This window comes from Diospyros lotus, chromosome 1, assembly GCF_014633365.1.
Source record: "Diospyros lotus cultivar Yz01 chromosome 1, ASM1463336v1, whole genome shotgun sequence".
Classification (NCBI taxonomy): Eukaryota; Viridiplantae; Streptophyta; class Magnoliopsida; order Ericales; family Ebenaceae; genus Diospyros; species Diospyros lotus.
The window spans coordinates 27,346,335-27,358,786 of record NC_068338.1 but is presented as its reverse complement, the minus strand read 5'-3'; the positions used below and the strand labels follow the sequence as shown (position 1 = coordinate 27,358,786).

General features: G+C 41.4%; 2 protein-coding genes across 7 annotated transcripts; one reads left to right on the top strand and one right to left on the bottom strand.

Moving 5' to 3' along the window:
- Positions 1 to 1,537: 1,537 nt before the first annotated feature.
- Positions 1,538 to 9,186, top strand: LOC127802693 (uncharacterized). 6 transcript variants are annotated; one of them, XM_052338683.1, is made up of 9 exons: positions 1,538 to 1,682; positions 2,136 to 2,213; positions 2,299 to 3,055; positions 5,470 to 5,588; positions 6,247 to 7,215; positions 7,300 to 7,612; positions 8,023 to 8,188; positions 8,311 to 8,419; positions 8,500 to 9,186. In XM_052338683.1, exons 3-9 carry the CDS (start codon positions 2,375 to 2,377, stop codon positions 8,615 to 8,617), a joined length of 2,475 nt encoding a protein of 824 aa, XP_052194643.1. In that variant the 5' UTR covers positions 1,538 to 1,682; positions 2,136 to 2,213; positions 2,299 to 2,374; the 3' UTR covers positions 8,618 to 9,186. The 6 variants fall into 6 exon arrangements, with proteins under 6 accessions (XP_052194643.1, XP_052194616.1, XP_052194653.1 ...); XM_052338693.1 differs by having other exon boundaries at positions 1,548 to 1,682; positions 2,091 to 2,213; XM_052338700.1 differs by having other exon boundaries at positions 1,554 to 1,682; positions 2,139 to 2,213.
- Positions 9,187 to 9,571: 385 nt separating this feature from the next.
- On the bottom strand, positions 9,572 to 10,651 carry LOC127802735 (RING-H2 finger protein ATL57). Its single transcript, XM_052338742.1, has one exon. It carries the CDS (start codon positions 10,468 to 10,470, stop codon positions 9,682 to 9,684), a length of 789 nt encoding a protein of 262 aa, XP_052194702.1. The 5' UTR covers positions 10,471 to 10,651; the 3' UTR covers positions 9,572 to 9,681.
- Between the last annotated feature and the right edge of the window lie 1,801 nt (positions 10,652 to 12,452).

Genomic DNA, 12,452 nt, shown 5'->3' with positions numbered 1-12,452 from the left:
TCGTTTTCTCCTCTTGCGTCAAGTCAACTCTTTTATCTTCTTGTGTGTCCAATAAGTTGGGCTTTATTTTTTTATTATTTTATGAAATTAAAATTTATAAAGTTAAGCCAGTGAACTCAATGGCAAAGTGGCAACCGTCCTTTGGATAAGCAGCCTGCGGTTGTCTGAGGGAACATTTAATCCTTAAAAAAACAAGAAAACCTCGTCGGTCTTGCAACGGAGACATACGATGCAGACCATGATTACGGTGCTACGTGCCGAGTCGACGCAGTACGTCTTGCCTTTTAAGTTCTTTTAATTGTCAATGCCAACCAACATGCTCCCCCCCCCCCCCCCTCCCCGTCCTTAACTAATCCAAGCTTTTCAAATCCCAGAAAGATCATCATCGCTTACTTTTGATCATTAAGCATTTCATTAGCTTGTTAGCTACCTTGTGCCCTTAGCCATGTTCCATTTGGTTGTTTTGAATTAGATTGCACAATAGAAAGTTAGCTAGCAATGCAATATAATATATACTTTCCCCCCATTAAGCTAGCGTCGCGGCGCCTTTGATTTTTATAATAATCAATTTATTATTATTATTATAATAATAGAAATACGGAAATTATTAACAAAATATACTGCAACGGCTTATCTTTTGACCATGGACTGTATGTAACGCATTAAGGGATTTTTAAAGTGCCCCACATTAGTTTATTTCAATGGCAGTCAAAGATTCAACATGGCATTTATATATATGGTTTATTCACCGTAACTTAAAATAATTTTTGTGTAAGATTAGCAGGGATTTGGGCAGGGAATTAAGTGGGACCAGACCAAGAAATTAGGTAATTAATTAATTAATTCACGCATCTCTCTCTCTCTCTCATTAGGTAAAACGTTTATTATTGTTATTATTATAAGCTTAATATATGCGGACACCGCAGAATTAATACACGGCGACACGTACATGTGCTCCCCCGTCCGATATCAATAAATACAAATTAACAGTTCTAACCCACCCACCCACCCACCACCCAAACCAAAATAATCGGCCATTTATATTTATAAATTGAAATTTCGCCGAAACTGCAAACATTCTGTCTTCTTTTACGACAGCCTAACGTTACGTTACGACAAATTTTAAAACAGAGAGAGACACATGATGATGGACAGGTGAGTAAAATTAGGACCTAAAATTGATACAATTAACGTTTTAATCTTCATTCATTTACAATTATTTGTGGATTATTATTAATATTATTGCTTTGCTGCTGGGATTCTGCTGCGTTCTGGATTGGTGCGTGAAAAGCACTAATCAAGGCAAAAATTATTTGTTACCTACCAAGGGTCAAAAAGAGAGCCGAAACGTCACCGTTTCGGAGGCCGCAGAAGTCACGCTCCCGACTTACCGTTGAGTTGAAGACTTGGCAAAGTTTCCACGTGGCGGTCCCTCGCGAAATATAGACGTTAGAGTTACGGCACAACTTAAGAGTGGGAGAGAGTGGATCAAGGTGTCCTCCGCATTTATTATTTCGTAAATCGTTGCTTCCCTCTCTATTTCTCTCTCTACCTACTCAACTCTCTCTCTCTCTCTCTCTCTCTCTCTGGTTTCCGTTCGGTTTCAGCTTTCAGGAACTGAACAGCTAGGGTTTCCTGGATCCATCGACTTGGAAAGTGAAAAACTGGACGGAGATTCAAAGGTGCGATTTCTTTTCTCGTACTCTGACGAATCCTATTCTCTCTGCTTTCGTTTCTTTTTCCTGCTTTGAGACAGCAATGCGTCTCAATGAGCCATTTCAATTTCAGTCGCGAGTTCTGTTTCACCGACTTGAATCAGCTTGGAGCCTGATTTAGAGTCCCTTCTTTTCGCTTTATATACATATATATTCCCATACATGGACTCTATTCAAATGAATTTTTTCCTTTTCGGTTCAAGCTGTTTGATCTTTTCTTGTGTTCGATTTTAACACTGTTATTGGGTATATGCATAAATCCAAGTATGCAGTATTTGATATTGAAGTTTTCTAAACTCAGTATTGTGTAGTTACTTTTGAGCGTCTGGTGATTATTAGCGATTGATAGTTTTTTTTTTTTTTTTTAACTTGAAGGATGGAAGAAAATGACGTGCTTTTTTCTTTTATCGATTCGTGCAGCAGAGGCAAAGAATCTAGATCGCGTTTGATGGTTATCCTAATTCAATTTTGCGACGTTTTGGCGATCTGATCATCAAGGTTGAACATTGTAATTTTTAGCGGATTAAATAATGGCTGTTGCTGGTTTCCAGAATGTTTCCATGTTTGATTCTTCCTTTCATAGGGAGTCTCGGTCTCCACTCTCAAGGCGGTGGGCTAATCATGATAGGCCAAGCGCCCGGGCATCCTCTCTTCTCCAGATGTGGCGGGAGATTGAGGGTGAACACGTGGTGAATCGTTCCCAATTGAGAGTCGGAGATAGACTACCGCAGGAGACAATTGATGGATTGAGCTCTAATCCTGTGAATACATATTTTTCTGAGAGGCAAGATAATCACGGTGGAGATAGCTTAGAGAATGGCACTGAGAATGCAAATGAGTGCCAAGCATGGCCCCAAGGCCAAATGGGGTTGCAGAATGATAACGAGGAGGGGAACAGTTCCAGCTCGGAGCAGTCCATTGATTTTGGGGAGGCTGAAAGGGGAAGAGTGAGGCAAATATTCCAGGGGTGGATGAACAATGGATCCACAGGCCATGCATCCAATTGCTCCCAAGCGAACAGAAATTTAAGGGCACAACAGCTTGAAGAAAACGAATATGAGAGAGTCAGAAATGTAAGGGAGTGGGTGAGATTGACTAGCCAGCAGAGAGGCACTTGTAGTAGCGGCGAAGGACAAGCTGCTGAAATTGCTACAAGGGTTCACAATGGATTTTTTGTTAATCAGCGGGAGTTCGGTGCTCGAAGGAACATCCGCAAATTATGTGGCAGACAGGCTTTGGTTGATTTGTTGGCAAGGGCTAAGCAGGAGAGGCAAAGAGAACTCCAGCATCTGTTGGAGCACCGGCCTGTGTCTGATTTTGCTCACCGCAATCGTATCCAGGCAAGACTTCTTTTGCAAATGTTTATGTTTTTGACTTTCAGTCATGTCTTTACTCATTTACCTCTTCATCATACCTAGTGTCAAGTCTACAGAACAGCCTCTATGACAGCAGCAGAACCTTAAATCTGAAACCTGTAAAGATCTCGTGTTGCATGTGGTTTTGGTGTCTATTTATTTAGTAGTAGTGTGTTGTTAAGGATGACTTGTGATTTGGGATTCTTGTGTTATTGATAGATAAGATTGCTTCCCAGTAAGAGATTCACATTAAATTCCATGCCTGTTTTGGGTGGTTTGAAAGGATGTGATTGTAGCTAACATGCATTATTTAAAGTTTGTTCAATGTGCAAAATTTCTTATGGAAATTATGTTGTCAAGTTTTTAATGATATTTTAGTGCAAAAAATAACATAATGGCACCCCATCTCAAGTGGTTATGAATCACAATCAGGTCTGACTACGTGATTTCTTAGGTGGAGGAGGACTCATTTTGGTTATTCAATAAAATGATATTTCTAATTCCTTGTAGCAGGTTTCTAATAGTTGCTACCAATAAAAATTCCAGCATTTTGTGTAATATGTTTATCTCGTGTTTGCATGTTTTCCATTCCAAAAATCCCTTTCCAAGATTAAATCAATTGTTAATTTATAAAATTTAGTAATTATTCTCTATGGAGGGGAGTTGGTTACTTGTGAGTCAAAATACGATCAGTCAATAAAGGTCTTCTATTGCAGCGATATATCTTTTGGAGGAAGATACGTATTGACTTGGAGCTAAATTAAGTTCTGTAGTTGGTTCTCCAAATGTAGAAACAATGGATGACAAGGAATATGATCCAGTTGCATATTTGATTCTGGTTTAGTATCTTGATAGACTAGGGATAGAACTGGGAATTTATTTAGGTAGTGAGACTGAGGGGAAGTTGTGATCTGTAGACAAGTGGGACCACTTGGAGAGTAACAAGAAGGAGCAAGAATTTGCCAACTATGGTCAAGAGAGAGTTCAGACAATCTGGAGATGGAGTGCCGGTGGAGAGCTCTTGACAAAATGAAGTTCAGGAGGAAGAACACCCTTTGAATGGACAATTGGCCACCTAGACTTGGTTGCCAATCTATTGGAGGTCTAGCTTGTCCCACGGACATTCAGTTCCTCACTTCCTCTTATTGTCTTAGCGGAATGGAGAGTCTTAAGTGTCACTGGAAACCTTGTCCTTGGACCAGTTGGGCTTGCTCCAAGTACCACAGGTGGTAGGTGGGCCCCTTGAGTATGATAATGGACTTGTGGAAATTGCCACCTTTTTCTTTTGGTTTGTCCTTCAATGGTTTCTCTGTTTCTCTTAACAAATAAAGGAGGTGAAAGTTCCTCAAGCATGGAGTGACCAGTGCCCTGAGGAAACGCTAATTTGATTCTGCATTCTGGATCCTTAGAATCCTGTGAATGAGGCTCCATGTCCCCATTGCCCAACCCAGGGCACTGCCGGAGAGAGCTCAGACGATCTAGGAAGAGGAAGTGGCAGAGAGCTCTTCTGGAGTATACCTGGGCTTTTGGAAGCAACCAAGCCTCATGTGCCAACCTAAGCCTTGGAGACCAAGTTTATCACGATGACACATGGTGTGCTTTGCGTGTCCAGCAGAAATGGATTAGTTTATTTCCCACTCTAAGAAAGTGTCAGGGTTCTGCCTGTCCGAGTGCTGCATGTAGTTGGTGGGTTAGGTATGTTTACAAAGCCGTGTCTCAATTGTATTTAGAATTTTCTTGCAGGTATGTTTGGAAAAAATATGTTCATGTGTTTGTACCGAAAAAGTGGCTTTGGATAGAGCTAACAGAAGAAGAGAATCGGTATGATAGACCAACAAATAGGGGCGGTTATCTAACTTGACTTGCTTGTCACAAAGCCTATAACTTGCAGTTGAGTGTTACCATTTCTTGTATACTTACAATATTTAATATGTGGAGCATATGAATCAGCCTGCACTATTACCACTATACACTTATTATGTGGACTAGCAATGACATACATGCGGGAAAAAAAAAAAACATTGTATGATTAGTCTATATCGTGATTCCTTTGATCTTCCTGTACTTTTTATGATTGTATGAGAACCAAGGAAATGGATGAAATCATGCATCCCTCTTATTTGTATGATTGGCTTAATACAAGGTCCATTTGGTCATTCTTGTTCATCTAAAGCAACATCTACACACCTACAGCAGATGCAGAGAGCAGTAGTTCATTATGTTTCCTTCTGTTTGCATGAAATCCGAAAGCCCCCTTCAGATGATTGCATTTTGTATAAAGGTTTTTTTGGGAAGGTTGTTGTGTATCGTATTTTCTGCTCATAGGATATGATTTCACATTATACCTTTTTTTCTAAATATTTTTCCATGATTAAATTTGTTATTATGTAATGGTGTAGTCCTTATTGAGAGGTAGATTCTTGCGAAGTGGAAGATTGGTCCAGGATAAGAAGCCCTCATCTTTAGCAGCAAATGAATTGGGTTTACTAAGACAAAGGCATACTGTGGCAGGTTTAAGGTATAGACTCTTCCATGCTATATTTAGAACAAGTTCCTTCATTTTATTTCTCAGCGTCTTCCTTTGTATAGTGCACTTAAATAATGCTGCTTCATATTTGGGAACTTCTACTTTTTCCACAACAAGAGCAACATATCAAACCTTAATCCTTCTATGTGAGGTTGGCTACATTAAGTCTAACTCGTCAATTGTTTCTATCTTCTATAATGCCTTTATAACTCATCACACCTAAGAGTATTCCCTAACTTTCTTGGATGCATTGATTGCAAGTTTTGAAAATGGTTTCCATCTGGCACCACGATCTCCATAATTTCAACGGTTCTAGCAGGTGATGATTTATGTCATTTGACCCAGTGTGCAACCACAGTACAAGATTTCAAACTTTTACTTTCCCTCCTTGTTCTTATTCATTGTCTGTTTCTTACATAAACTACTTCTAATGAGCCAAGCATAGTCTGAGCTTGGTGTTCTTGCAGTGGAAATGTCATCATTTTTCATTGAGTTAGACCATGAAGTAAAAGTTTTTTACCTGTCCATATTCACTTTCCCCGCCTGGTGGGATCAAGGATTGATATATTACTGTTGTTTGTTGTTGTCCATATTTACTTTAATTTAAGGATTTTGTGCATCTTTACTTGATTTTTACTTGATTGTGCAGGGAAGGATTCCTCTCCAGATTGGACAATTTTGACCGCTGTCCATCTGTCAGTGCCAGGTCTGATACCTCATCTAACATTGACATAAATAACTTTGTAAATGAAAACTCTCAAACAAACAGTTTACAAGTCAACCTTAACGTAAACCAAGAATGGTTTGGACCTAGAAATGGGGTAAGAGACACCAACCAGTCATGCACCTTTCCATTAGAAGGTGACACTGGTCAAGATACAATAAATTGGCAGGAAGCGACAGCTCAAGAAGAACAATATGTACGGAATTTTGAAAATGAAGAAAATAGACTTCCATCATCCAGTTCGGTGTCCATTGGAAAGAACAGTGGTATAGGGGAGAATATTGGTGAAAGCTGTGGGGAAGGTGTTGCAAACTCTTGGCCACAAAATTCAGGAGTTGAAGGTCAAGAAGAACATGTACAACGTCATCAACTAAGTAGTCATGAAGTACCTGAACGCTGTGAGCCCATTGGTGAGGAATGTGAACAAACTGTGCTTAGTGGCGAGGAATTTGAGGTGCTTGTATCATTGAATCATGCAGATAACCACGAGAGCAGTACAACAGAAGGAATGCATTGGCCGCCTACGTCTGTACAAGTAGAAGAGCGGCGGGAACCATTTACTGATAATGCAGACAGTGACTGGCAACCAGAAAATGATTATGAATTTAGTGAATGGAGAGATGATGACGATGGGGAAGGCACATATGTAAATGAGAGTGAAGGAACTGCTAATGACTGGGTTGAGGGAACATTGGGGACTGAAGGAGGAGGAGAAGAACATCACGTGCAGGAATTGCATGGAGGATGGCATGATAATGATCTGCTGGAGGCTACGGATAATTTCTTAGATGAGCCGTTTTCTTGGCAAGCAACTCCAGCTGGAAGGTTTAGTACATCTTATTTCCCAGATGATGATAACACGTATAGTTCAGAGATTAGAGAACTTCTAAATAGGTTGGTAATCTGATTACCTAAAACATTAGGCTTTTTTTTCCTTCGTGATAAAAGAATTTACTGGAGGTTCTGCTTATGTTTCAGGAGAAGCGTCTCTAACCTTCTTCAAAGTGATTTCCGTGTGAGTCTTGACCAGCTGATTCAATCATATGCTGAAAGGCAAGCTCATGCCTCCGACAACTGGGAGCCGGATGGGACATCACTTTCTCCAGGCTCTCCTGCATTGGTAGAGGAAGATGTGCAGGACAGTGGAGCTCAAGACCAGGGTCAGTCGGATGTTGCTGAGGGGGCTTCACTTGCTCTCCCCGCACAGCCATTCACTCCTCAGCCTTTCTGGGACCAGGAGTTGCTAGATGATAATTGGTCACAGAATCACTCGCGCCATGGCCTGGGAATTGTGAGTTTATCCAAAATCAAAGTACTGTAGTTTCTATCTTTCAATATGTCACACAGAATTATATTTTATACTAGTTAAACAATCCTCAAATATGGAAATTTATGTATGAACATAAAAGGCGCCCCGCGGGGGGGGGGGGGGGGGGGTGGTTGTGGCGGGGAGAGATTATAGAATGTGAAGAATTCTGTACTTTTTTTTTAAATGTAGATATCATTATCCAAAGTGAGTAAATTGATGAAATTTAGCCTTTCTAACCCAGACTTTTTTTTTTCAGAAAACTTCCTTAACCCTATTTGATTAAATGAGATGTTTTACTTGACCCAATGTTAGATTTGAGCTTCTAATGTTGTTAGCATCCTTATTCACCTCTTGCTCTTCTTCAATTGAGTACTGGTTCTGATTGGGAGCAGGAGTGGGAGATCATCAATGATTTGAGGATTGACATGGCTAGGCTTCAGCAGCGGATGAACAACATGCAAAGGATGCTGGAGGCCTGCATGGATATGCAGCTTGAATTGCAGCGCGCTGTTAGACAAGAGCTTTCTGCTGCTCTCAACATGTCTGCTGGTTCAACAGGTTTCTGTACAACCTTAACCGGTTCCTGTTTGATTTATAGCTTTTATTTGTTTCAAGCTATAGATAGAAATGAGTGACGAGCTCAAATTAACTGGTAAATGCACCTCACTATTCTCTTGCAGTGAGCGATGATGATGAGAATTTGAAAGCAGATCAATCCAAATGGGATCATGTGAGGAAAAGAATTTGTTGCATATGCTGTGATAAAAACATAGATTCTTTACTATACCGGTAACTCTTGATCTCTCAGAGCACCACTCTTCTTTACAAATTTGTATAGCCAACTTAAAAAACCTTATTATTCTTCTCAGATGCGGGCACATGTGCACGTGTTCAAAATGTGCAGACAAGCTGGTCCAAAGAGGAGGAAAGTGTCCAATGTGCCAAGCGCCTGTTGTCGAGATGATTCGTGCCTATTTCGCCCAATAATAAGTTGACATGAAATATCTATGCATCATCTGCAGCTGGTGATGGCATATACGTGATTTGTTTTTGGAATGAATCCATCCGAATAAGTTAAGTTATTGAATTGGGTATTTTTTTCATCCAATTTCTATGGAGTTGAAGATTGTTCTCTCTCCTTCCATTTCCATGGCGAGGCGGACTATTACCATTTCGTTGATATCAGCCAAATCCCAGACAACACAGACTGCTTGCTTCTCGCTTCGCTTCACTTCACTTCACATACTATTTTTAAGACGCAAAGTAAATAAAGGATCGAATGGATCCGGCTTTGCCATGTGTTGGAGAAGCCTGTGGTACAGAGGTCAGGTTCTGTCTTGCTGAGCCTTTGTGTGTAAGCTTCAACGTGAAAAGCTATTGCAGAAAGACACTTGCAATCTCGGTGGTGTAAATCTACAATCTTAACGTCACTTCACTAACTTGAATATTCAGTGTTTTTGCCATATCCCTTAATTTGTTGACAATGACTTGGATGCGATGTATAACGGTTCTTCTACATCTTGCAAATTGAAGTTGGTATGTTAATCCAGCCTAAGATAGCGCTAAGTAAAATAAAATTATTATATTACGATAAAATTAAAATATTTTTTAATTAAAATAAAAATAAAAAGTATTTTATTTTTTTCAATAAGATTTAAAATAAATTTATTTATTAGAGAATAATAAAAAAATACGTGATTTATTTTATTTTATTTTATTTCTGGTGTTTATGTTCTTGATTACGTCAAAAGAGATAAATCGTAAGTGTGAGACTTTATTTCATTACGTAGTGTGAGAATTGAACTTACAATTTATTAAATTAATATTAAAATATTATTTATTCGATCACTTAATAAAAATATTATTTTTTTATTTTATATCTTAATTAATAAACACAATCTAAATATAATAATCCTAAAAGCCGCAGGATGAATTGAAACAAGAGGAGCACAAAATTAAAATAGTGTATAATCAATTAATTAATCAAATTAGTAAATGTCCCGAGCGCCGCACAAGTATTTACACATTAACACACACCTCCGGGCCCACTCTCACCTACCAAAGTCAGAGCTCCCGTGCCCCCCCAAATCTCCCCCGTGCTGAATACGCACTCTTCTCATCTCCCTCTCCCCCAGTCCCGCCTCTTGCCGCGTGTCACCGTCGTCCGCCGTCAATCTGATCGGATTTTCACTCCCGCCTTGATTATCGTCCTCCTCGCCCAGACCCAAACGGACCTCCGCCACTGCCGACATCTGGGTCGTGCGACAAAGCGGGCACGACACATGGGCCGAAAGCCACGTGTCAATGCAGGCCGGGTGGAACACGTGGCGGCAATACGGAATCATCTTCACCATCTCTCTATCCTCGAACTCGCTCAGGCAGATGGCGCAGTCGATCGGATGCTTCTCGCCCCCACCGTAAGACAGCACCGGCAGGGACCGGACGACGTCGGGGTCAAGGCCTTTGGCGGAGCCGGAGCAGGGACGCCACGTGGGAGGGCTTTGCCGGCGGCGGCGGCGGGGGGGGAAATCGGTGGCGTCCTCGGCGCAGTGGCGGATGTAGATGGAGAGGAAGCCGACGAAGAAGAGAGCGGAGAGGAGGATGAGGGCGGTGAGGGCCATGGAGGAGTCGAAGGCGGAATTAAGCTTACTGGCGACGGGTAGCCTCGGCGGTGACGAGCCGGTGAGGGTTCCGGTCGGACTGCTGTCGTATTGCAGGAGCTTCCGGCCTTGCTGCTGCTTCATTTCTCTGTGGCTGCTACTCGATTTAGAGACAGAAAGGGGGGGGGGGGGGGATTCTAAATAATGGTGATGATGAAGTGGACAGACTAAAAAGATCATGATGAATTGGGGATATAGTTCGAGAGGTTTGGTGGATTCTGGTTTTGGACGAGGGAGACATCGACGGCGGGGGAACCTTGGACCAAGTCTGGGTGGGTTGGTGAGGGTCCATCTATTTACACTTCCGCTGCCACTTGTGGATCTCACCCTAATTCTTTAGGTACATGTACATCTTAAGTCGCCGCCCATGGTTTCTGAAAAATTCCTCCACTTTTGATTGATTGGATTGAGTTGACTACTAAGAACAATAGTCAACCAGTCGTGTGGATTAAATAGCCACGTAACAATTTGTCTATAATAAAATATTAACGGCATCGAATTATTTCTCTAGAGTTTAATTTCCTCCTGTCATTATATTCCAATTGATTTTATACCCTTAATCACTAACCTTTGTATTTGATTTTATAAGTTGATATTAATTAATTATTATTGAAGTTGTAACTCGAATGGTAAGGAATAGTTTATTTCTGCATGTTAATTGGAAGAGAAATTATCCACTTTCAGTTAAAAATTTGCGTTCCCAGTTAAACTTTTAATTCATTTTAGATTGATCAAACAATTAATAATAAGTTGACATCATTCATTCTATTAGCTACCGATACTGGAGCGTGAGATAGAGCGAGTAAAGCTAATAATAGAGTGAAAGACCATGAAAACCAGAGAGAATTACAGGCCGGATGGCTGTATTAATTATTATAAGATATGTTTATCCGTATGATATAAAGAATGCTTTCATTTTAGAATCGACTGAAGAGAGTAGTAGTACGTCATAGTCGAATATGTTACATTAATTACTAATTAAAAATTAATATATATATATATATAACGAGCTAGGGATGATATGGGACAAGGCAAACATATATGACGTACACAGAGATATACGACCTACTAATTCACAAGGCCATTGGCATGCATGCAATCAAATAACTAATTAAGTAGCAACAAGACAACAAGAACAACAAGAACTATAACTATAGTAGACCTGCATGCATGCATCAGGGCCTCTTATTTTCCAGGTTACCAAACAGCCGGCTGCTTGATTTAATGAACAAACCAAAATCACATGCAGAGAGCAGAGAAAATCAAAAGCAAGCGGCCTAGCCTAACCAGCTGGCTAGGATTTGGACCCGGATATGATGTGTTCGAAATGGAGTTGCTGACGGCCTAACTTGGTGCCCTCGATCGGCAATGGCATGCTTGCCGAGCTCGCCGGGAAGAACCAGCTGCACCGCCCCCTGAACCTCCCTGGACGACAGCTAGCGTCATCTTCTCCGAGTATCAGGACAGCCGCCCAGCCTCCTCCGCAAGCCTCACGAACATGTCGCTCATGAAGTTCTTCAGCACCGTCATCGCCTTCCCCGATCGATATTCCCATCTCCTGGTGCACCTGCTTCATCACTATGTACACATATATCTTGTATCCCCCTCCGCCGCCGCCGCCCTCTCCTCCTCTTCTTCGCCTCCCCTCTCTCCCCCTTCTTTGGTTGCCTTCTTCTTCGGCGCCTCATCTTCAGCATTCTGGTTCTTCTGCTTCTCTCCTCCTTCTTTGTTGATTGGTTCTTCTTCCTGGACGGCTTTTTCTTTCCCTTTCTGGGCCTGTTCTTGCTCCGGAAGCTCGACCTCCTCTTGCACAGTTTCCTGCCCCTCCTCCTCCTGTTGCTCTTCCCTTTTGTCCTCCACAACTATCTCTTTGGCTGGCGTCACAGTCTCAGCTTCTGGTTCGGCGGCGGCAGCCTCCTCCGGAACCCGGTCGTCCTCACCACCACATTCCCCTGACGCTTCTTCGGAGCCATTAATTTCTATCTCCTTCTCTTCTTCTTCATCTCTCAATTTCTCGTGCGCAACGGATTTGAAAGTTGGTTAATCTTAACGTGCATGCAGTAAAACTGTGAGGAGGTTTCGAGAGGCGGGAATAGCAAGAGACAGGCGTCGGATATCTGACGAACTGAATGACACGCGGAGAGTAACGGTGAAAAGGTTGA